At 34.2% G+C, this 22,924-nt stretch overlaps 1 protein-coding gene across 10 annotated transcripts in view; it reads left to right on the forward strand.

Moving 5' to 3' along the window:
* The window catches only part of LOC121428166 (kinesin-like protein KIF1A), a 161,516-nt gene that overhangs the window by 26,769 nt on the left and 111,823 nt on the right, over window positions 1-22,924 (forward strand). For all 10 annotated transcript variants that reach the window (XM_041624762.1, XM_041624763.1, XM_041624766.1 and 7 more), the window contains exon 3: window positions 9,615-9,694. In XM_041624762.1, coding sequence (XP_041480696.1) covers window positions 9,615-9,694 — 80 coding nt within the window. The remainder of the gene's footprint in view (window positions 1-9,614; window positions 9,695-22,924) is intronic.

Raw genomic sequence — 22,924 nt, forward strand, 5'->3', positions numbered from 1 at the left:
TCAACAGCCAATCAGAACCAAGGATTCCATGTAAGTTACCATTAAGTTAACATAATGGTAAATTTTTATGCAACGGGACCCAGAATATCTACAGTGTAAATGCCATGATGTGGGGTTAATTACCTTTCTCCGCCCCCTGAATTAGCATATTTGACAAAACATGTCCTCAGTTTCTGAGACAAAACATATCTTCAATTTCTAAGGCATCTAATTCTAAGCCTAAGAGCTCATTTGTTTATACATGCCTTGTCATGGTGGCCAATGCATTTATGCAGTGCAGTATATGTACAGTACATTGTATACTGTATAGCCGCTATGGATAATTAACATTTTTTTTATTTAAGATATATTTCACAAATATCCGTAAAACCCATAGTAGAGGAATAAAAGCGATATAGCTCTATGAAGCTGCTTGCTATTGTTGACCTCGTACCACCTAATATAGAAGAACCCCAGGACGATAAAATCTACTTTTTGGCTGAAAAAAGGCTATAAAAATTGAAAAATTTAGGTACAACTACCCTTTTACTCTACAAATAATGGTTTAAAAGTATTAATTATAGGAAAAACAAATTGCCTGCCCCCAAATACATATGAATAGACACCAAAACCAAAGAAAAAGACCACCAAATAAAAAAGTTGTGGCCAAAACTGTGATTTTGGGTGGTTTTGGCGGCCATTTTGGATTTTGGCCCGGCACACTTTTTTCTCGGACCCAAGACAAAAAATATTGTCATTTCATGTTGAGATACATTACAAGGAATAAAAAAAAACTGTTCCCATATTGAAATTACAAAAAAAGTATTTTTGACCCATGTATAGCCCACTCCTAATTCAAGTGGTTTTTATCCACTTCACCCAGGCATGAAAACAAACGTCTTTATAGGAGGGAAAGTGGACAAAGAAAATTATGATGTACATGTAGCAATAGCGATGTAATTTTGAAGAAAAAGAGAATAATTTTTTTTTCAAAATGTGGTTCCTCACTGAAATGTATTGCTTCATGTACATGTACACTGTATGTTTTTGCTTTAAATAGCTTACTTTGTAGTTGACTTTGGGGACCATTGTACATCTCATATTAAATGCTTTTGAAATTTACCGTTTATTTTATTGATATTAGTACAAATTGATATTGATTTGAATTGAGGACCTGTGCATTGTCTTTGATACATTTATCAATTGCATTACCGTTTTGACAGACCATCATGCTTTATTTCAGTAATTTTCAATTCAATATTGAATTGAACTGAGGACCTGCACATTGTCCCTTACATTGACCTATTGGACATACCATTGTACCTCATGTACACCTGCACTTTATAGTTTTACTTTAATTCCGTTCAAATTGATTTTGAACCGAGGACCTGCCTTGGCATCGCCTGACCTTACGTTGACCTTTCGAACCATCCACCTCAAGTTATGCCTCTGCACTTTACAGCTTATTTAATTTTGCTGACAGCCGCTGGCTCATCGCTGTTAACTCGTCCATGTAACAGGTCGGGATCTTGGTAGATGATGATAGGGGGACTGCAGTGTGGAAACCATTCATTATTTTGATAAGCCCATCGCCTACCACCTTACAGTACTATGCTGATTGATAATGCCCTGTTCATACTAGAGAAAACTCTGTATAGTGATGTCTTTCATCCCATTTTTTAATGGAACGTTGATTAAGATGCTACAGAGGACATCATGAGACAGACATGTATAGCCAGGTATCTCCTGCATACACATACATTACAAGTTTGTGTATATCCTGGATAAGCCCCTCATACACGTATTGTAATTGGACATGGACAAGAATTGAGAATTAATTGGCCAGAAATGGGGGGGGGGGGAGGCACAGGTGGTAATGCATGTACATGTAGATATCTTTTTTTATTTTTAACTTTGTACTACATGTAACTGTGTATTGCTCTCATGAATGTTGAAAATGCCTTACCTTTCTTAAAAACCTTTTTTCTTGGGGGGGGGGGGGGTGTTACAAGTAGATTTGGAAAATAAATGTGCTCTTTTTTTTGTAATGAAAAGTGTTTTTTTCCAAGTGTCACAATTTTTTTGGGGTTCTGTCTTCCATGCCCTCTTTAACATAGCTATGAAATCCTAGATCTACCCCAGGATTTGCTCTGTACATTTATTTTTTTTTAAATATTTATTTCGGTATAAAAAAAACATTGCACATAGCAGCCTTACGGCTTAATTGCGTACAATTTACAAAGATACAAAACACAAACAATAGTTGATAAAACACTGATCTATAATCAATGAATCCATGATTTAACAAATGTAAATCTTAAAGAGGTGTTAGACATCATCATCACTTCCATCATGGACTACCGTGCTTCCACCAAAGTCTTGCTGGTTGCAGACACTTGGCAATATAGCCGCCATGGTTTAGATTAGATAGAGATTGACAAGTATTATCAGAGCTTTATCCTCTAGTACTAGGTATGATCCTCTAGTAGTCTTTGTCACAGGCTAGTTAGGTTTTTTTTTCTAAGAGCAAGTGTTATCAGCAGTAGTTTTTTTTCTAAGAGCAAGTGTTATCAGCAGTAGATGTAGAACTCTCCTGGAAAGAACACATTGTCCCACACTCAGGGGTGTGAGTGGTCACAAAACGATCTGAAAGTGGTGAAAGAGTCTCTAAAATAGAACGAGCTCCCATTCTTTTTGTACAGAGGAAAGACAAGAAAAGCTGAAATTAAGCTGAAAAAAATCTGATATCGGATAGAAATGTGAACTCTCACACCCCTGCACACTGTATGCCACAGTGTGAAACACATTGTGAAATCACATTCACACTGTTAAATTTGAGCATTCCAACAGTGTGAATGTCATATTCACCTTTTTTTTTTCATGAGTGTAATACAAAGTGTCAATGTTGGGTCATTCCATAAAGGTCGGACGTACATTCGGACACATTTAAGAGCTGTATCTCCTTTGATTTGATAGCAGTGTTATTATTTTTTACATGTAAGTGTATCATAACATGTGACCTAGGTTATCATTACACCATGACAGGACTAGGCTGCAATATGAAGAATAGAAAATATGGGCAAAAATGTGAGGGGTCGGACGTACATCAGACGAAAGCAGGTTTTATGCTTTTAGAGTTCATGTCAAAATCTCTGATTTTTGTGATGCAGGTACTAAAATTCTAATATGAGCTGTTAGCTAAAGGATGAATCTTAAAAGAAATGAAGCAAAGAAATTGATAGGCATTGCCTTGTTTTAGTTACAGGCTGATCTATTTGGGGTCGGACGTACACTTTGAAGGGGTCGGACGTACATTGTGCAAAATATTTGCACACTGTACGTCCGACCCCCTTTGAAGATCAGTTTAATACTCAAAACATAGACATTCTAAACTGGATTTTGTAAATGTACATACTGTTTGGTTAGTTGTCTTTCACATAAGACAGAATTAACAAATGAATCTGATGCTGGTGAAGAGTTATGCTTGATTAAAGTTGACATGCATTCAGACACTGTACGTCCGACCCCCATACTGATTTTTATATAGTCAAGCAAAATGATCCGCATATCTATAACAAATAAGTCAGTGGGGTTATTTCCTGTTTCCATTTTGATATCTACATTTTTAGATCACATCAATAATGAAACAACACAACTATTCACACAATGCAGGATATTTTTTACTGTTAAACTTCAAGTAAAATGTATCTTTTTTAATGGTTTGCAAAAGACATGACAAAGAATTTCTTCAACATTAAAAAACTTGTCCTGTTACAAACTTTGTTTAAACAAGGTGGGTTACGAACCATGAGTTTTCCCTGATGTTGCAATCAATAAAACATATGCAATATGACCTTTTGACCCGTAGATGACCTTTGATCTCTCAATCATCAAGAACACATGTAATTTTTCCCACTGATCGTTTTGTTCCAAGTTTGGGCAAAATTAATGCAGAAATATGTCATTTGACATTTTTACCCCTAGATGACCTTTGACCTCTCCATCCTCTTTAACAAATATGTGGTACTACCCACTGATAATTTGTTCCAAGTTTGAATACATTTTAATACAATACACATAAAAAACTACCGGTATCGAAAGTTAACTTTTGACCCTTAGAAAGCTTGAACAATTGACTTTGAAAAAACAAAATGAGCAAAAGTGACCTTTGACTCCTAAATAACCTTAGAAATTATCATCTTCATCAACAAAAAAAATGTATTACCCACTGATTTTGTGTTTCAAGTTTGAACAATATTGATGCAAACAAATCTAATTTAAACAAAATCTGTCAAAAAATAACTGAATGGCCTCTCATCTTTTGACCTTCTGACCCCGAGATGACCTTTGACCTCATCAACACACACGTGGTATCAACCAAGGATCATTCGTACCAAGTTTGAACAAGGTTGATGCAGAAATAAAGAAATGAGAACAAGTCAAAATTAAATGAATAACCCTTCACATTTTCATAACTTACACCCCTATAGGCAAAAGTAGAATAGTCTAGACATCCATGTATCATTATAGCATATGGGCAGATCTATTTCCCACAGAGGGTTCAATTGCTGTACCTGAGATTGAGGGGAAGGGGCAATTCTTTTATATGGAACTTCTTTGTGTATTAAATTTTTCATGTATTTGTATATTTTTAATTTTGATTTTGTTTTCTAATTTTCCTGCAGGCTATTATTCAGTCATAATTACCACTAAATTCATTAAGTTATGTGATAATTTGAGATGAAGGAAGGCAGTTTCCACTGAATATGCACACAAAACACAAATAAATCACCATTTCTTGAAGGTGATATCACCATATAAAAAGCTACATATTGTCAAAAATGTGTGGTATTCTTAATGAAATTGGTCTCAAAAGTTGTGCATGACTTCAAAGAAAAAACCAAAAGAACTATACAGCGATATCAAGGTGTGTGTATCATGCAAAATGTTAAAGATGGAAAGTGAATTTTGCCCCCAGTATTGTTGGGTAAAGAAAATACAAAAAAAAGTCATTTTAAACTAGGTTGAAATTGAAATTTGTATTCAATTTTGAAAGATTGATATAAGTAAAAGATGTTATGATATTAAACTTCTACAAAAAACATCTAAGCAGTGCAAGATAACTTCATAAAAAAAAGTTTAAAAGGGGTCGGACGTACAGGGGGTCGGACGTACAAAAAAGTTGTACGTCCGACCCCCACTTAACTTGAAATCCCGGACTAGTGGTGAGCTACCTTCTGGTGTATATATTAAACAAACCAAGCTTGCTTTGCATCTGACTTTGGGAAAATTTTTCTGCTTTTGTTTTGCTTGTAAGAAAAAAAGTGTATCTGAAAAGGGGTCGGACGTACATTTGAAAGTGCCTGCTTTTAATATATTTGGTTTAAAAAATATAAGAAAAATAGAAAAAACCTAACTTATTTTTGAGAAACCTGACATAATAACAACTGAGACAACATACAACTTTGATTATTTCAAAGCTTATACAAGGTTTATAATTTGTTGCAAACTTGACCTTTTAAAATAAGTAAAATTCTATTTTGTTGCTATGGTGACTTCAATGCCTTGCCAAAATGAAACAATACATTGTTTGAAATTATTTCTTTCAGATTTATACATTTCAGTGTCTGAGCTTTCAAGTGATATCTAATTTGTTCTGTTTGTAGGATTTTGAAATTTTGACCAAAAGGTTTACTATTTTATGGAATAGCCCAGATGTTTCTCTATGTGCAATACTCAATTTTTTATGATGATAATGTGAATAATAAAAGGATAGTTAAATATATTAATGATAATGATAAAAATAACAATTAAATCTTAGATTAATTATGATAATGAATCAAATAGTAAATAGTTATAAAATGATTGTATTACAATGATGACTGATTTGGCAATAACGTATGTATGTATTTACCCCAGGCATGTGATTTTTTCCCCAAAATTGTGTTTCTAATTCCCACTTCTCATTATGTTGTAATTTTCATGTATATTTTTGTATTTGTCTGAAAATCTGTAATTCGGCCTTTGGGCCGCGAATGATTTCTTTTGTTCAAACAAACCATTTCTATTCTATTCTACCTAGTCGACTATGTGAACACACTGAACAGTCACACTGTCGAGGTGTCCACAGTGTGAAAATATCTTGTCACTGTTTCATTTGAGCATTTGGACTACATGTATATCATTCACTCTGTTAAAACAGTGTGAATAATATTTTCACATAGTCCACTATTAAAGTGAGCACACTGTGATCTCACTGTGTTGCACTGTGTTCTTTCTAGCAGGGAATAGCAGATCAAGTCTAAAGTGCTTTATCATGGGATGAAGTCAGTATGATTTTGTTTTAATTATTAAAAGAAAACAGCATACTATTCCAAGATTCACTATTTGTAGAGGAAAGAGGTGTCAGGTATGCCATTATTACTAATGCTTGAGGTGTATATGAAAAGTGTCACTGTAGAAGTGCTTTCTGATATACATGTATATTTGGATGACAGTTTCTTGATTTCAGTGTATGCTGAAATTCAATTACAAGTGCATGTCAATATTAATCTTTATACAAAAGCATCTGTGATATCAGTACAAATCTATGCTAATCAATTTAATGAGTAGAGCCAGAGAGCTGCCCCTTTGATTAGAGCCAGATTAGAGACAGACATTGAATAATTCATTATTTTTTTTACCAAATAGAATTTAAGGAAAGAAAGAAAGAAGAAGAAGAAAAAAGTAAAATTGACATGGAAATGATAGAGGAAGGGGGGGGGGGGGGTGGAATAAACAGTGTTCTGCAGACTTTTTCATGAAGCATTTTGTCAATGATTTTCCCCAACTAATTTGTCCTCAGCCAATCAGATGCAAGGATTTCAGTAGCTTATAACACAAGTTTGCTTTTTGAAATACCTGTCGGGGTGGTCTGTCTATAGCCAGGCAAACAGAGTCTATTTTGGGAAGGACTTGTCTCTGTCATTGATTTTGTTTTGATCGCGCAATTCTATTAAAATACGAAATAAAAATGCAATTTTCCGATGCGTATTGTCATGGAAAGAATAGAACCGGCAACTGCGCACTCTTCTGCTCTCGTCTAGGAGCTCATGCATCGTGACTTGCTCATTGCCATGACAACCTGAGCCCTCTCTTCGACGTCAGACCTCGGGATGAGTCTATATTGGCATGCAAACCCTGGGAGGTGGGCCCCTTAGCTTTCTTTCATCTTGTCTTCCCCAAGAGCTTGCTAGTTCCGTTGTCAGTTTTTTCACTTTGTAATCCTGTTTCTTTCTTCATTTCTTGTTTGCTTCATTTTTTGTTGTTATTTTGAGCTCTTTTAACCATTTACTTGGTATTCATGATCTATTTCACTAGTTCCTGTCTCATATATTGCTTTCATTCCCATTACCAAATGTATTATTTTGATTGTTTCTCTCTTTCCGGACAAGTATCTTGTTTACAATGAAATATGTTATGGCTTCTCGACATATATATGTAGGTTTGGATTATAAATTTGATCTGCAGTTCACGGTTTAACACTTTTTTGCTGTTTATCTCTTCCTTTTCTCCATTGAAACAAACTTGGGTTGAATATGATTCTTGAATTGTCATTATTCTGTATAATTTGCTCATAATTGAAAGCTTCCATTGCACATATTCATGAATATGGGATAGAAGTAAGACAACATGGACATGTACTTGTAAGAAATCTGTTCTCTCCAAATCCTTTCTTGGGCCAGTAACACAATAGCCATGATCGTAGAACGTTTTTCTAAGATTGATTGCACTGACTACGATTAATTACTAACTTTTTTGTTACAGGACCCTGGTTTGTCATCCCATGAATCTCTCTTCAAGCAATGCTTCATGTACAGGTTATTTGCCTGGTTATAAAAATGTTTAGAACTAGGGTAATAGTAATGGACAATCAATGGCGGACCGTCAATTGACTTTATGTTGTTGATGTACATGTATCTCAGTTCCTGTTGAAGTAATGTCTGCAGTAATTTGTGCTGTGCACAGTACAAATGAAAAACATCCATGGATGTTTTTCATCATGCTCCACCAAGATACTGATACAAAGAAATGCATAAACAAATCTGTGATATTCCCTGATTAATGAATACACTCTAAAAGAATTAAAAGGGTGGAATTGGGTAATTCATCCTTTAAAAGGGTCTAGGTGGGGCAGTATTTTCAGTAAGGGTAGAATGCTTTCACTCCTCGCCCCTTGTTGCCTATACCCATTTCTTGGAAGAATAAAATATATTTGTGAAACGGGTGGTCTCATGCATCTCCCGGAACTATGTGTTAGACACAGGACACGTCAGGGTCTGTTTCCACAGAACAATCCAGATATTGATTGAGTGTAGTCAGAATAATCAATATGTAGTCACTTCATTAAAAGGTGCAATATACACTGATAACAATGAGTCATCGCCAATCATCTATCTTGGGGAAAGATTAATGTCGTAAATCACAACAATTTTGGGATGTTTATTTGCGTTCCAGTGGGGTGGAATCCGGTGTTCATCAGTTGCCTTTCTTGATTAAAAAAATTTTGGAAGTTTTTTTTTTCTGAGAAACTCGTCTTGGGGTGTTGTATATAAACATTCAAGCTCTATGAAGATCTGGCAGCCTTTGCGCTTTCCTATAGTTTATTGTATTTTCATTGCTTCTCATATGACACATTATTACTCAGTGTATTTCATTTTTCTTACAGTAGGGGCTCTTGCAAGGAACTCGTCTTTGAAAATTTTATTTGCAAATTTACTGCATTAGAATATTAGCTATCTCAAATTAGACTTTTGCCAGTAAATAAATGCACAATTACCTATTGGTCAGTGATTTTACGAACTGCTTTTTTCATTTTTCCAATTTCTGCTGTAACGTACTGTACAACATTGTGCCCTACAAGTTGCTTTGGCTTTGTGAACATGTAGCACGTAACATAAAGGCCTGCACTGTCATGAAAATAGAGGATATGTACAATGTATTCAACAGAAAGAAGATTCATCAATGTCATTTTCCCAACTGTATCAGTCAGGAGTATGTTCACATCTGAGGGAGATAGGTCAAAATTTAGTTTTTGGCATTCTGAATGCTTGTCTCCAGCTCTATTGAATTTCAGATAGAAATTTTATTATTGGAAAAAAAGAAAAAATCAAAGTTTTGTTCATACCAGACTATCACTCTCTTTTGATTTTATGATGCTTCCTACAATGTAGGCCATTGTACACTATCATAGTTTCCTGATTGGCGCACAGGGGTAAAAAAGCCAGACCTAGATTTGCAGACAAATAAAATAAATTGATTGATTTTGGAGCCTAAAAATTACTTTAAATCAGTTGCAGGTTTATTGTAATGCCTTTTCTTCCTGTGTCTCCTTAGCTTCTTACTTGGAAAAGATGAAAATTGATTTCTTTTATGTATAGGTGCAACGCTTTTATTTTTGCAGACAATTTTTAACGAATTGATTTGACTTAAATAAAAAAAACCCCTCAGAATCCACAATAGATTAATATCAAGTTCTATGAAGATGATTTATAACAAATTTAAAACTGATAGTAAAAGTTGAGCTACATGTATGCATCTATGCTTTCTACTATTTCAACTGTTTAATAATCAATCATATTTTTTCTTCATTACAGCAATAACAAATCCGAAAGCCCCAGCAAAAGAACAACCAAAGAGTTTCAATTTTGACCATTCCTACTGGTCAACAACTTCGGTAAGTTACCATCTAACTAATTCCATTCATAGTGGATGCCTTCTTTCTTCCCAGTTTGATTTGATATTTATGTTTCTCCTTGCCTTGCAAAATTAAATATTGCCATCAGAATTAAATTCTGATGGCAATATTTAATTTTGCAAGGCAAACATTGTAAATAGAAAAATACATAGTGATTATTTTGTATTAAATCAAAATGAAAAAAACGAGGGAGGAGTGGGGGCATGGGGTTTCCAAAATCTTTTCTCTTGAATACTAATACAGTTGATGATTTCTCGTATAGGTTGATATATTCTTGAATTACTTTTCATAAATATTAAATCATGATGGTTTTTATTTGAAGAAAAAGTTATTTTTTTATTATTTATTTAAGATTTTTTTCATGAAATTTAAAAGTTTAAGATCACCCAGATTTTTGCTAACCGGGCCATATAACACAAATAGTGATGAATAGCAAATATGAACGAATACTTCTGATTGGTTCCTGGTCAGTATTTTGAGCCAAATGCGTGTGTAAAATTGATCTTGATTGGTTAGTTCATTTTGATAAGGATTGATCGGCAAATCAAAGAACAGCTTTAGAAAGCACCCTTTTGGTGTTCATTTGTAATTTTAAGGAAGCCATACAAGAACGGAGTGACCAAATTGAGACTGAACAAAAATTGTAAGTAGACTTAGGGGAAAAAGTGAGGAATGATAAGACAGGGATTGACAATTGAGAGAAAAAAAGAGAGCGAGGGATGAAAGGAAAGGATGAGAAAAGGAGAGGAAATGGAAATGAAGAGAAATTGGGGGGGGGGGAGGAAGTATGTACAGAAAAGATGAGGTAGGGTCGGTAGAGTCACAGGGAGGGGAAAAGGTACATGATAATAAAAGAGTATTAATAAAATGGAGACAGATTCAAAGGAAATTATACATGTATTACGTTGATTGAACACAATTGACATAATCAAAGTTTAAAACTGTAAACGATAGTTGTGGAAAAATACCAAAACATAATGTGCATGAAATCAATATTTAAAACAAATATAGTCACACCATTAAAGCATGACTGGATATCATTTAGGAAATGGTCCTCCACAAATTGAAAAATAAATAATCTGAAATTGTGTGTGGCTTAATCATTTTGCCTGTGTTGGTGTTTAATGGAACAAAAGGAAGTAACAGGCATCAATTTGTGGCTGAATAATTGTTACCGTTTGGTTTATTTGAACTCCTCTCTCATCATTAAATGCATTTTTTATGATGATAATTAGGCCTGGAAATACGATTGAAATATCAAATTACCCTATAAAAAGCTCATTGCTGATTGGAATCGCATTTTCATTACTGGAAGTTAAGTCCTACAGTTAAAAGTGATTTCCTTTTTAAAAAATAAAACTCGGAAAAATTATATTGATACAACAAAAAAATACAATATATTACAATAAATTCCTGTTCATCATGGCTTAGCCATGAACCAGATTAGCCTAGTGGTTAAGTCGCTGCCTGGAAAGCAGTAAATGGCATGTTCGAATCCCACTGGTTCCAATTTTTTCTGACTTACATACATGTAGTATGATTTTCATGATTTTCATTACAGATTGAGCTTAGCGATCTTAAACAAATCAGAGTAATGCTGAAAAATTTGTTAATAAAAATATATTGCAATGAAAAAATTGCAATGCATTGATATTCATAACAATTTTATAACCTTGCACTTTATACAAGCTCCTGGATAAACATACATGGCACATGACTCACAGTTATTCATAGCACAGTCATTATTTCATATTTATTGGCGCAATGAATGAACATTGGAAATATTTGAATCATTATTAAGTTGAAGTTCACCCTGACAAAAAAGGTTTGAGGAAAATCCATTGAAGATTAAGAAAGCTATTTGATTTGTGATGCCATACGAGCTGCTACTTGTATGCCATATTGGATGTAATATGAAAATGCACAAATATTATTTTTTATTGGTTCATTATTCCTTTTTTAATCCTTTTAATTCTAATTATTTTTCAATCTTTGATGCATTTTGCTCAAACCTTCAGTATTTATTTCTGATTTTCTGCCATTTTTACAGCATTTTTTTTTGACGGGGGTGAATTTCTAAAATCAAACATAACAAAGGTTTGAAGTTGGTTTTCATACATATATATACATGTTCATGTACATGTTAGTGTAATTGCAATAATAACACATGAATGGGTCAGGATTCCCTTTAAATGCCAACTGTCTATGACAGAAAAATAGTCACCCCAATCTTCTTCCATGTCCAGAAAAATTTAATTAGAATCCTTGGTCTCAGCCAACTTTTCAGTGAACTGAAGCCGAGAGGTGGCAGGCAGGCTCTGATGTTAAGCGTGACTTCTGACCCAGTATGTGGCAAAGTAATTAATTCCATCACTCTCTCGGCTTTCTACTCTGGTAATAGCTTTGGGAGAAACTTAGAGGGTTTATTGTGGTATGGATAGTGACCAGCAAAAGAAATACACGAGGGGGACAAGAGATTTCTGCCTCAGACGTCTCAAATCGCCCCTAAAATAGAAGATAAATATGTTTTGAGGCGACTATTAATGATATTCCGCATTTATATAGCGCCTAATACATTGGAACAATGTATCTATTAAAGCGCTTTACAGACATATTATTACCACGGTCATCGGATCCTTGCAAGCCCGCATAAATGTTTGGACCTTCTCCACTCTCTGGGGAGCATTCCAACAAGAGTTCCAAGACTCAATTGCTAGATCTGTCACAAACAACATTCAAGATTATTTAGAAGCTCAATATTCTAACTATGGCAGAATTTAGCAATATTTGCTTTACTTGTGCATAATTGCTTGTTAGCCCTGAAAAGTAGCCCTTATTTGAAAGAAATAGGCCAAAAATTCTGCAACCCCCCCCCCATTGTGGAAAAAAGATTGACCCTAAAAAGTATTTGTTTTAATCCTGAAAGTGACTTATAGATTTTAATTTCAACTTCTAAATGGAAACTGAACTCCTAAGAGCTCTAGCTCTCAGTGATTTTCCTACTTTGACCTGTCCATATTAGGAAAGATTTGATGTAAAAAGTACTACTCGTTTCACAAAACAAACAGAAAAATGTGAGTTTTGGTTGATTTTTTTGTTCTCATGGATGGCTATTCATTCTTGATTGTAAAACCTGAATGGTTTGAAGGTGGAAGCAAACTGCAGAGCTCATTGATCCAAGGCTACCAAACACCATGGACTTGGATGCCCCATGGACTGGCCTCAATGACCTTCTATATGACCTTGTGTATTTCTTTTCATTTTTCATATTTGTGCAGTAACATACGCCATACAAATTGATTTGCCTTAAATAGCAAATTAAGGCCTGTGCTATCATTAAAATCATCATCATCATTATCTGCTGTGATCTTCAAAGGGCTCTGCAGACTATCTCAAAGATGAGTTGAATAAAGTATAGAAAAATAGAGGCCATCTACATTGTATTCAACAAAAAGGAAGTTATCTCAATGCCACTTTTCTAATTATTAGTCATGAGTACGTTCACATCTAAAGGAGATTGTTTGGTGAAAGTAACTAGTGTCATTGCCATGATACGTACATACTTAGCATGTCTGCTTTGTTCTATTTTGATGGTAATGATGATGGTGGTGGTTTTGATGGGGGGGGGGGTGTAAAATGCTTATAGTGCAGTAATAATTATATAGATTGATAAAAATTTAGTAATAATGACAATAAAATTGATAATAATAGAAATAATATTCAGAATAATGATGTATTTTTAAAACAAAAGAAAATAATGAAGTAACTAATGAGTTAAACATTTTTCAAAATTCACATTTGTAATCAATGGGATTTAAATAATTCTAAAAAAAGAATTTTTATAATATGATGCACAGAATGATGCCCTAGTGGCCTGTGAAATGGAGGATTATATTGCCATCTTGCATATTCATGTACATTATGTACGTATGTTTGCGATGTTATTCATGTTTATAATTCAAGCTTAAGAAAATCACATGAACACACCCCAATCTGAATATCAGAAACCGATTTGGCGACAGTTTCCAGACTTTCATTCCATGGTTGCGAGGCAGGCCCGTCAGTGGGTATGCGCAGGAATGGGTAACATATGGTAAGTTTTATTTTCCGGAAGACGACATGCAACAGTTTGGAGTCGCGGGATGATGGGATGAGAGTGATGCAATGTGTGTGTGTGTGTATAGGAATGTCCTCTTATGATGGTTGCCTATGGATGATTGGTTTGACTGCATGTGTGGAGGAAGAAGGAGAAAGAGAGGTAAGAGCAGGGGCAGGAGTAAAGAGAAAGACGGAGGGAGGCTGATATATGAAGAATGAGGTAAAGGATGTTGAGAGGGAGACAGAGAGCAAGAGAGAAAGGCACAGATAAACAAAGGGATCAAGTGTCGGAGAGAAAGGGGGATGGGCCGGGTGGGGGGGGGGGGTTCAGAATGAAAGGTGAAGATGGGGAGTTGCAAACTTAAGATAAAATATGATTAAGCAGATATGACAAAGAGGGAATAAAAATAGATATATAGGGAATAAAGATAGATAAATAGGAAATTGAGGAATGCGAGGAGAAAGAGGCAGAAAAACTTACTTGAAATGGTATCACTTTGCTGGGAGAAAGAATGAGAGACACAAATACAAACAGAGAGACCGAGAACATGCAAAGTGAGAGAGAGAAGAGAGAGAGGACCAACATGATGGGAAAATACAAAAAGAAGATGTGAACGAGGGATTGAAATAGAGAGAGAGAGAGGGGGGGGGGGGCATAAAAATCATTGACGTCATCTCTGTCTAAGGACCATGCCACTTAAAGCTTACAGTGTCACTGCAGCGTGCATTAATTTGAATACGAACGGGGAAGAAATCTTGTAATACAGTTGTGCAGTAGATGTTTGGATTTCAGGTGTAGTCTTGTATTCTCAGACCCCTTCAAATCATTTCCCAACAAATTCATGGAAATAAGCACTGAATGCCAATGATGGATACATTCCCTATAGTTAAATATCATGAAAATAGGAATTAAATGTCAACCTTTAAATCATTTCCTTGAATAGAACTCATAGTAACAGGCAAAAAATTAATATTTTCAGTTTTATAGATTTCAGTCCCTATGTAGACTAAATGCGTGGGAGAATCAACAAAGATAATGCAGACTGACGGGGGCACAGTGGAATGAATTTAAGATTTTGATATAACGATCCCCCCAAAGTACTACAACCGTATTCTGTTCAAGATTTGCCTTAGGATTAATGAAATAGACAAAAATTTACATGAGTGTGTTGACGCAAAGAAAAGATGTCATGAGGTATTTATACATCATGACTGCTTTTAGCACATATAGTCACCATTGCATCACACCCACAATATGTGTTTATCTCCATCCTTTCTATTTTCATTATGGTAAAAATACACTCATGATATGTTTTGAAAGCCTCATCTTTGCCCTCATGGTAACAAAAAAATCACAGGAAAATATAAAGGAGGAGACGAAATTCTGGTGTTTTACTTTTATCTATTCAGTCTGCATTATAAAAAAAACATCTACACATGACATATCATATAGAGACTATTGTATTGGATTACATGTAAACTTATTGATAATAAGTTATGTTGTGAAAATTCTTACATAATCTTCAGTTTATTTTTTGACAATTTAATTCATTATTGGAATCCTCATTGACATTGCTAAGCTTAAAGAATTTCTTTTTTTTTCATTTTTTTCAAAAAAAAATAGACCAACTACATGTAGAAGTGAGACATTTTAAAATCAGATAAAATGAGGACATTTCCAATTCCACTCTTTTTGTATGCATCGTGAATTTATTCTGCCTTGACTCATAGTTAAAACATTAAAAGGTCAAATTCATTCTGTGATATCACCAAGGACGCCCTAAAAAATTACTGGCTGTTCTATTCTGATTGGGACGAGCGATGCTGGACATACCCACGATGCAGTGCAGGATTGCATTAAAATGAATACGTGATGAAGTGGAGGTGGGAGAGGAGTGTGTTTCTCTGCAGAGATGAGCTTTTATACAGGCTTTAGATTTGCTTTGGGTTTTGTGAGGTTTTGTTTTGTGATTTTAGGTTTCATTGATTTGAAATGAGCAGAGATCAAAGTCAGGATTGGGATTTATCTGAATTTAAAGCCTTTTAGATTTAGAAATGAATGGGATTGTTTCAATCTTAAAGATCTTAATTGAAGCATTTTATTATTAGATATGAATAGGATTAAATCGGAAAGATCTGAATTTGATGCATTTTAGATCTAGAAATAAATGGGATTATTTCAATCTTAAAGATCTGAATTGAAACATTGTAGATTTAGATAAACATGTTAATTGGATTCAATCTGAAAGATCTTAATTGGATGCATTTTAGATTTAGATATAAATGATATTATTCTAATCCTAAAGATCTGACTTCATTTTTTGGAATTGGAAGCATTTAAGATTTAGAAATAAAAGGGATTTAACCTTGAAGAATCCTGAAGTATTTTAGTATACAAAATGTGATTTAATCTAATATCTAAATTTTTAATAAGCCTTCTAGATTAGAAATCGATGGGATTTGATCTGAAAAAAAAACTGAATTGAAAGCACTTTAAATGAGGTTTAATCTTGAGAGATTTGAGTTTGAGACATTTTGGATTTAGAAATCAATGAGATTTAATTAATATCAAATATCCAAATTTAAAGCATTTATATTAAAATCTAAATCTTTCTGATTTTATGATGGAAGAGGCTATAGATTTATGATGCAATGCAGTATACATTGCCTTTTCTGTTTAAAGGACTGTTTACAAAATACACCCCACATCCATGGACATACTGTACGTGTAATTAACATCTTAATTATTATTGAATCAATGATAAATCCAATTGTTTTAACATATGGATGCCCATTAATTTCTACAAATTGTAATGACACATGTAAAACAAATCAATACTTTTTCTTGAGCTACATTCATTGTACATCTAATAAGGTAAATACTGCACCCCATGCATAGAATATTGCTTGCTATGATATACATGTAGAAAACAAAAAAAAACAACATAAACTCTTTGCATTATAGAATTTTATTGGAATGCATTATACATGTATAGATCATGATGAATGTGTAATATAGCAATATCCATAAACTAGTAAAATTTAATATTCTGTTTATTTGTTGTTATCATTTGCATGTTAATATTCCATGCCTATACATGTGTATTTCCGTTTTTTGGCTAGGCCGCATTACACAGGGAACATTTATTGGGTTGTGAATGAAATTTTCAAATGGAAGCAATTTTTACCATTTGGGTAATTCTTACGGGATGGCAGAAATATGTCACTTTTCTGAAAAAGATTCAATTTTCATTTTCCCATTCATTAAACCCGATATTGCATTTGTATGGTCCATTCTCTCAAATTTTATGAGGCTGGAGATGATAACAAAATATGCATAGGGGAAGGCGGGGTAAGTTGTGACAGTTTTTGCTTTTTGCATGTTAGAATTGATATGATTAATAATCTTGTCAAAATAAGTACCTTGCCTTGAAATTTAATTCTTCTGAAATATTTTCCACCTATATATAACTTTCTATCCCCACACTGAAAGTCATCGTGACCTTTGAAAAAAGCAATGTCAAATGGCTCAACTTGCCCCATATATGGGGTAAGTTTGAGCCACCTTCTGGGGTATGTTGAGCCACAAAAACTATGTACAAAATGTATTAGGGGAGAACCAGCATGTCAATTTTTTGTTTAAAGTCTTTTCACTTGCTAATTCTCTATAAATACTAACATCCTTTAAAAGGAAAAGTGCAGTGATGAAAATTTGCTCCTTTCAGCCAGCATTTCAATCAATTTTTATGGTTTGTTTGTTTTTTAAGATAAATTACCATAGGAATTACCATGGCTCAATTTGCCCCATGCTGTTTGGCTCAACTTACCCCAGTCCGAACTTAGTGCGATAATTTTGTATCCACACATTTATTATGCATCCATCATATAAAAGACTATGACAAGAATGAAGATCCATACCTGTACTAATAATGTTGTTATCATGTCTTTATTATATTCAAAGACGTGTGTGTTTATAAAGCACTCATCTATTTCACACTCTTTTTTACTTTTTTGGCTGAAATTCATGTTTTTCCCTCTAAAAAACTACTTTTTGTTTCAAAGTTGAAAACAATGTGGTGGGGTTAGGGGTTATGCTATGGGTCATCAATACATGACACCACCACATTGTCTGACTCATTCATTATTGGCCTGGGGCTGGTGGCTCAACTTGCCCCTATGCTCAACTTACCCCGCCTTCCCCTACAGTGCAAGAAAATCCAAAAGAAAATTTGAAAATTCACAATTTTTCCACTTTTTGCCAGTTCAAACTCTTCCTCAAACCAGGGGCCATGTGGGGGAGTCTTCAGCCACCTACTTTTTTCCCCAAAACCATGCATGTAAAAAAGCATGAAAAATAGCCATCTGATTGTATTTTTTTGCATTGACCATCTGATTGTGATTTTATTGCTTGGTCAGCCCCTGCCCCTTCCCCACCCTCTTTCGGAACTGCTCTGTTGCCCCTGTAAACTACATGTACGTCATCTCATACAAGGATGGCATCACTCTACTGCTCTACTATATGTATAATTTGCAGGAGAAAATATCACTGAATACAGACATGACTACCATAGTAGACCCCAATGTTTTTCTCTATCAATGATTTAATATTAATATTCATCTTTAAATAATGATAATAATACATATGATGTATGTAGCATCTTTTCCATTTTGATTAAATGCTCAAGGCGCTTAGGAGAGAGCAAAACATTGAAGTAAAGATAACTGAGAGAAGTACAAGAAAGGGTAAATTACAAATGAGGAAAAATGTTTGTCTTTCAAACCAAGTACCTGTGAACAAATGCAATTTTTTAAATGACCTCAGTCAAAGATCGCATTTTATGCAGATCTGTTCAATGTACCCCAAGAGGAGAAAGATGTTTGGTGGCACAAATTTGGGAGATATCACTTTAATAATACATGATACTAAACCCCAATATTTCCTTTGTGATGATGGCATAAAATTGCTATTCATCTTTGAATTACCTCATCTCGTACAAGGATGGCATCACCTGCTGATCTATAGAATGCATCTCGGAGGAGAAAGACGGCTGTCATCATCTTTGTATCCTCAAGGCACCCATCCTCTTGATTAGTTTTAGATGGACACGGATTGACCTTTAGAAGAGAAGGTCTTCTCCTGTTGCTTGGGGAATCACTGTCTAAACAGATGACCACTGAAGATTATATACTACAAACCTTGAAGTGAAAATCTACATTTTGTCATCATTTCATCCATTTATTTCTGCAAGTACCTTTGTTTTCTGTATCTATTCAGTTGTCCTTTCTGCTATCTTTTTTCCCTATCCATCCAACTACATGTATCCTTTAATCCATCCCTTGTTTTATTCATCCAGTTGTCCTTATCTTTTTCCCTCTTTTTTCTATCCATCCATCGATTCATTGATTGGACAAGAAAAAAAAATTGGGCATCCCATATACGTCCATCACAACCCCTATCAATCATCCATTTACCTGGATTTTGAAATTCCTTTATATTCCTTCTTATCCCTCTGCCTCAGAATACCAGATTGATAATGCATTATTCAATTCATTTCAATTCAATTTCATTTATAGTAATTTGTTTTGCTCACATTATTAACATTTTGTAATAAAACATTCCTATTACAATATCTGTGATCTGTTTGCCCATCCATCCATAGTTTTATTGATCTGCTAAGAAACACATTGACATACAGTGACCATACACATCCCCCAGTCTGCTTTATCACTCATTACTTGAGGTAAATGGACATGAATGAAATCCAGATGTCAGATAGCCAATATAACATGATATGACACTCATAGTCCCTCAGTTCAGTAACAGAAAGACATAAATGTTATCTCATCCATAAGTGCCAGTTGGTGAGGTATTAATCTACCAAACAGAATCAAGTAAAATGACCCCCAAGTGTTTGATAGAAACTGTGTGGCAAATGAGTCTGGTAGACTTTAAGTAAATCCAGTCAGGTATTGGTCTGCTTCCAAGAAATTATGAATAATACACTGCCCCACATGTGATTTTATGTGTTGGTAATCTTCCATGTGATAATTTTAAGCTTTTTAGATTTCATGGATAGGGTTATATGAACAAAATCTAGATCTATGACGATATGCTGAGAATTTACCTTGATTTGAAAGTCTTTCTCATTCATTCTTTGCTGCAACTATTTCTTCCTAGCTTAGACTTTAGTTCAAACAGTGTGATTTGTGCCCTTTTGATTCTGAGGCCCAATCAGGTTGATATGGTCACCAATCCCATGTCTTAGATGATATCCTCTTTCATTGTATAGGTCAGAGAGGTGGACGAAAGGATACCTTAAGGTCAGGTCTGAGAGATGAATGAAAAGATTGACCAATCAACCCTAATTAAGATACTAGTCTCATGTCCAGACACATTCACAAATCACACTTTGATTGGGGTATGGGTGCCCAATAATACAAATCCACAACAGCAACGACAAACATGTAGAAAGTGTAATATTCCCTGTTGAAACCTGATACACATGTTATATGCCAAAAATGAAAGAGAAAAATGGAGTTCAACCTTGGGACAATTTGGGGAAAACTTATATCTGAAAGAAAAAGTATTTTTTATTAATTATAAACTATTTGAGTATTTTCAAGTTTAGAGAGGTGAAATTATTTCGAAGATTTTTAGCGTTTTCTCCAGTACACACATAAAAATAATTTTGAATAATTGAACTTTCTCTAAATACTGGAAAACATATATCTAGATAAGATGTGAAGTTAGTAAAAGACGAACTCATTCATCGCTGTCATACCTTTGAAAAAAATAAAATTGACATCACTGCAAAGAATACCTCCCAATCATTCAGCCATAAATAAGTACCACATAAAAATGGTATCATATTATTTGAGAAAAGACAATCTCACAGGATGTTTAGGCCTGCAATAAATCTGTTCATGACAAGATTTGTCACCAACCATCCACCAACTGTTTTGGTTTTTATTTTGTAGGGCATGACATCTGATGTGTGCAAACCTTGGCATCTATAGGTGTGTTCAAGAATTACCACTCTTCACCCTGGACTCATGTTTTTCATAGACATACTAGAGTATAAAACATTTTCACATTCAAACAATGCAATTACAATACAATTCATTTATTTATTCAACCATCAAAGGATAAAAACAGTACAATATACAGTATTTACAAATTACCAGAAAAAACAACAAACAAACAGATGGTTCAGAAACCCAAGAGAAGCGATGCTTATACATGTAAAAGGGGTCACCACGATATATTAATACATTACATATACAAAATTGAAGAGTAAAAATCTTAGATCAAAATTAGGTGAAACACTCTTGCAGCAAAAAAAAGTGGGGTTAAGTTAAGGGGGGGGGGGGGGGAAGAAGCACTAATGTAAGATGTGAGATTTTATGCATATGATCAATAAACGGAAAATAACATTTTCCTGCATAAAAATCTAAATTTTTCATCAATTTTGAAATTCATAAACACCATTGAATGTGCAAATACATGTATGGAATACTCAAAAGGGTACATGATGAAGAACTATCGTCACTAAAATTTGACTGACTTGAAAGCAACTGAGATCTCAAATCGTGATTCTATGAATTTGATATTATGGTTGGAACGCACCATCCAATTGCTTAGTTCAGGAGGGATTTGAAATCTCCTGCTGGTTGAAGTTTTTGATATCCAAATGCAATTGATGCTCCAAGTATGCTAGATGAAGGTCAGTTATAGATATTAAGGAAGAAGTGGTCAGCAGGGGTCATTTTGGCCAAAGTGTCATGTCACCACAGGGGATGTGAATGGAGAGGCACTTGCAGGGTTTATGGCAGAATTATGAACTGATATGTCGGCTGGCTTTTTAAGTTCTGGTTGTCTATTACAAGAAATGACATTATTTTTTTTTCATGAAGTCTTTATTAATTATAAAATGTTTTATTTGGAGGGGTTAATATATTGTTCCTTGTACTTGATGTTTCATTGCCTTCTTGTAGATCTGGCTGACTATTTTTCAGAATTGCTTTTTACAAAAAAAGATGAAAATGGCAAAAATTTCCAGAGATCTCTGACCAATAAGTCCATCATATTTTGTAAAAAAAAATGATCAAAAGCATAATTTGATGCTCAAATCATAAACAGGTCAATGTATTTAAAGCTTGCTTGCATTTCTTCAAAACTTTATTCATATTTTTTTTAGAAAAGGTTTGATATGATAACGTAATACTAATATTAATAACACCTAGTCTTTAGATCTTTTTCCAAGTCCATTCAATATTAAATTTATAATTCTACAATATCTAGAAATGTTTCCTCCACTGGATTGCACATATTATTACCTTTATACAATTACAAAGTTTACAGCTTTCTTATACAGTAATTGAATTATAATAAATTAAAAAAAAATAAAAAAATCAAATAATGTAAATCTGTCTGTGGTCCACAAGTTTTTTGTTATTATCCAGGTTCGCACAAGTGATCTATTACAGAGTTAGAGATCACACCACGTTTTATTGTTACACACTACATGTAGTTTCAGTTAATATTTCATATCTCCAGTTCATTTTGGGGGTGTTTGGTATGGACGGTTTATTTCGTAATGTGTGAACGCTGCTTGATAATATTTCTGTCACGTTTGACAGTTAAGTATGATGTCATCCCCTGATTATACTTCATCTATAAATTAGCTAACAGACTAGTCATTAGCCCCACATCAAGTGCTTTCAAAAACCACCTGTGAAAGTTGGGCTCTGGGACAGGTTTAAAACTCATCATCATAATTCTATATCACTCCTGGTGGGTGTGTTCACATAGTTCATGGATAGCATCCTAGAAAGTAATAATCAAAGTACTGGTACAGTGTACTGTGCTGCATATAGTACAGAGTACTACATTATTATGATTACCTTGCATGCTACACGGTCGATGCCAATTAAGCAGCCATCATATATGATTGCGTCACTGTACATTGTACATGTTTCATTCATGGAAAAATGGGATTTTCATAGAAAATATACTTCAAAGTAATGATTGTTTATATATTTCAATATGGAATATTTTATGATGCGAATAGTTTTGGTTGTGTATCCACTCTTTGCATTTATTATTTTTAT

Source organism: Lytechinus variegatus, chromosome 14 (assembly GCF_018143015.1).
Source record: "Lytechinus variegatus isolate NC3 chromosome 14, Lvar_3.0, whole genome shotgun sequence".
NCBI lineage: Eukaryota > Metazoa > Echinodermata > Echinoidea > Temnopleuroida > Toxopneustidae > Lytechinus > Lytechinus variegatus.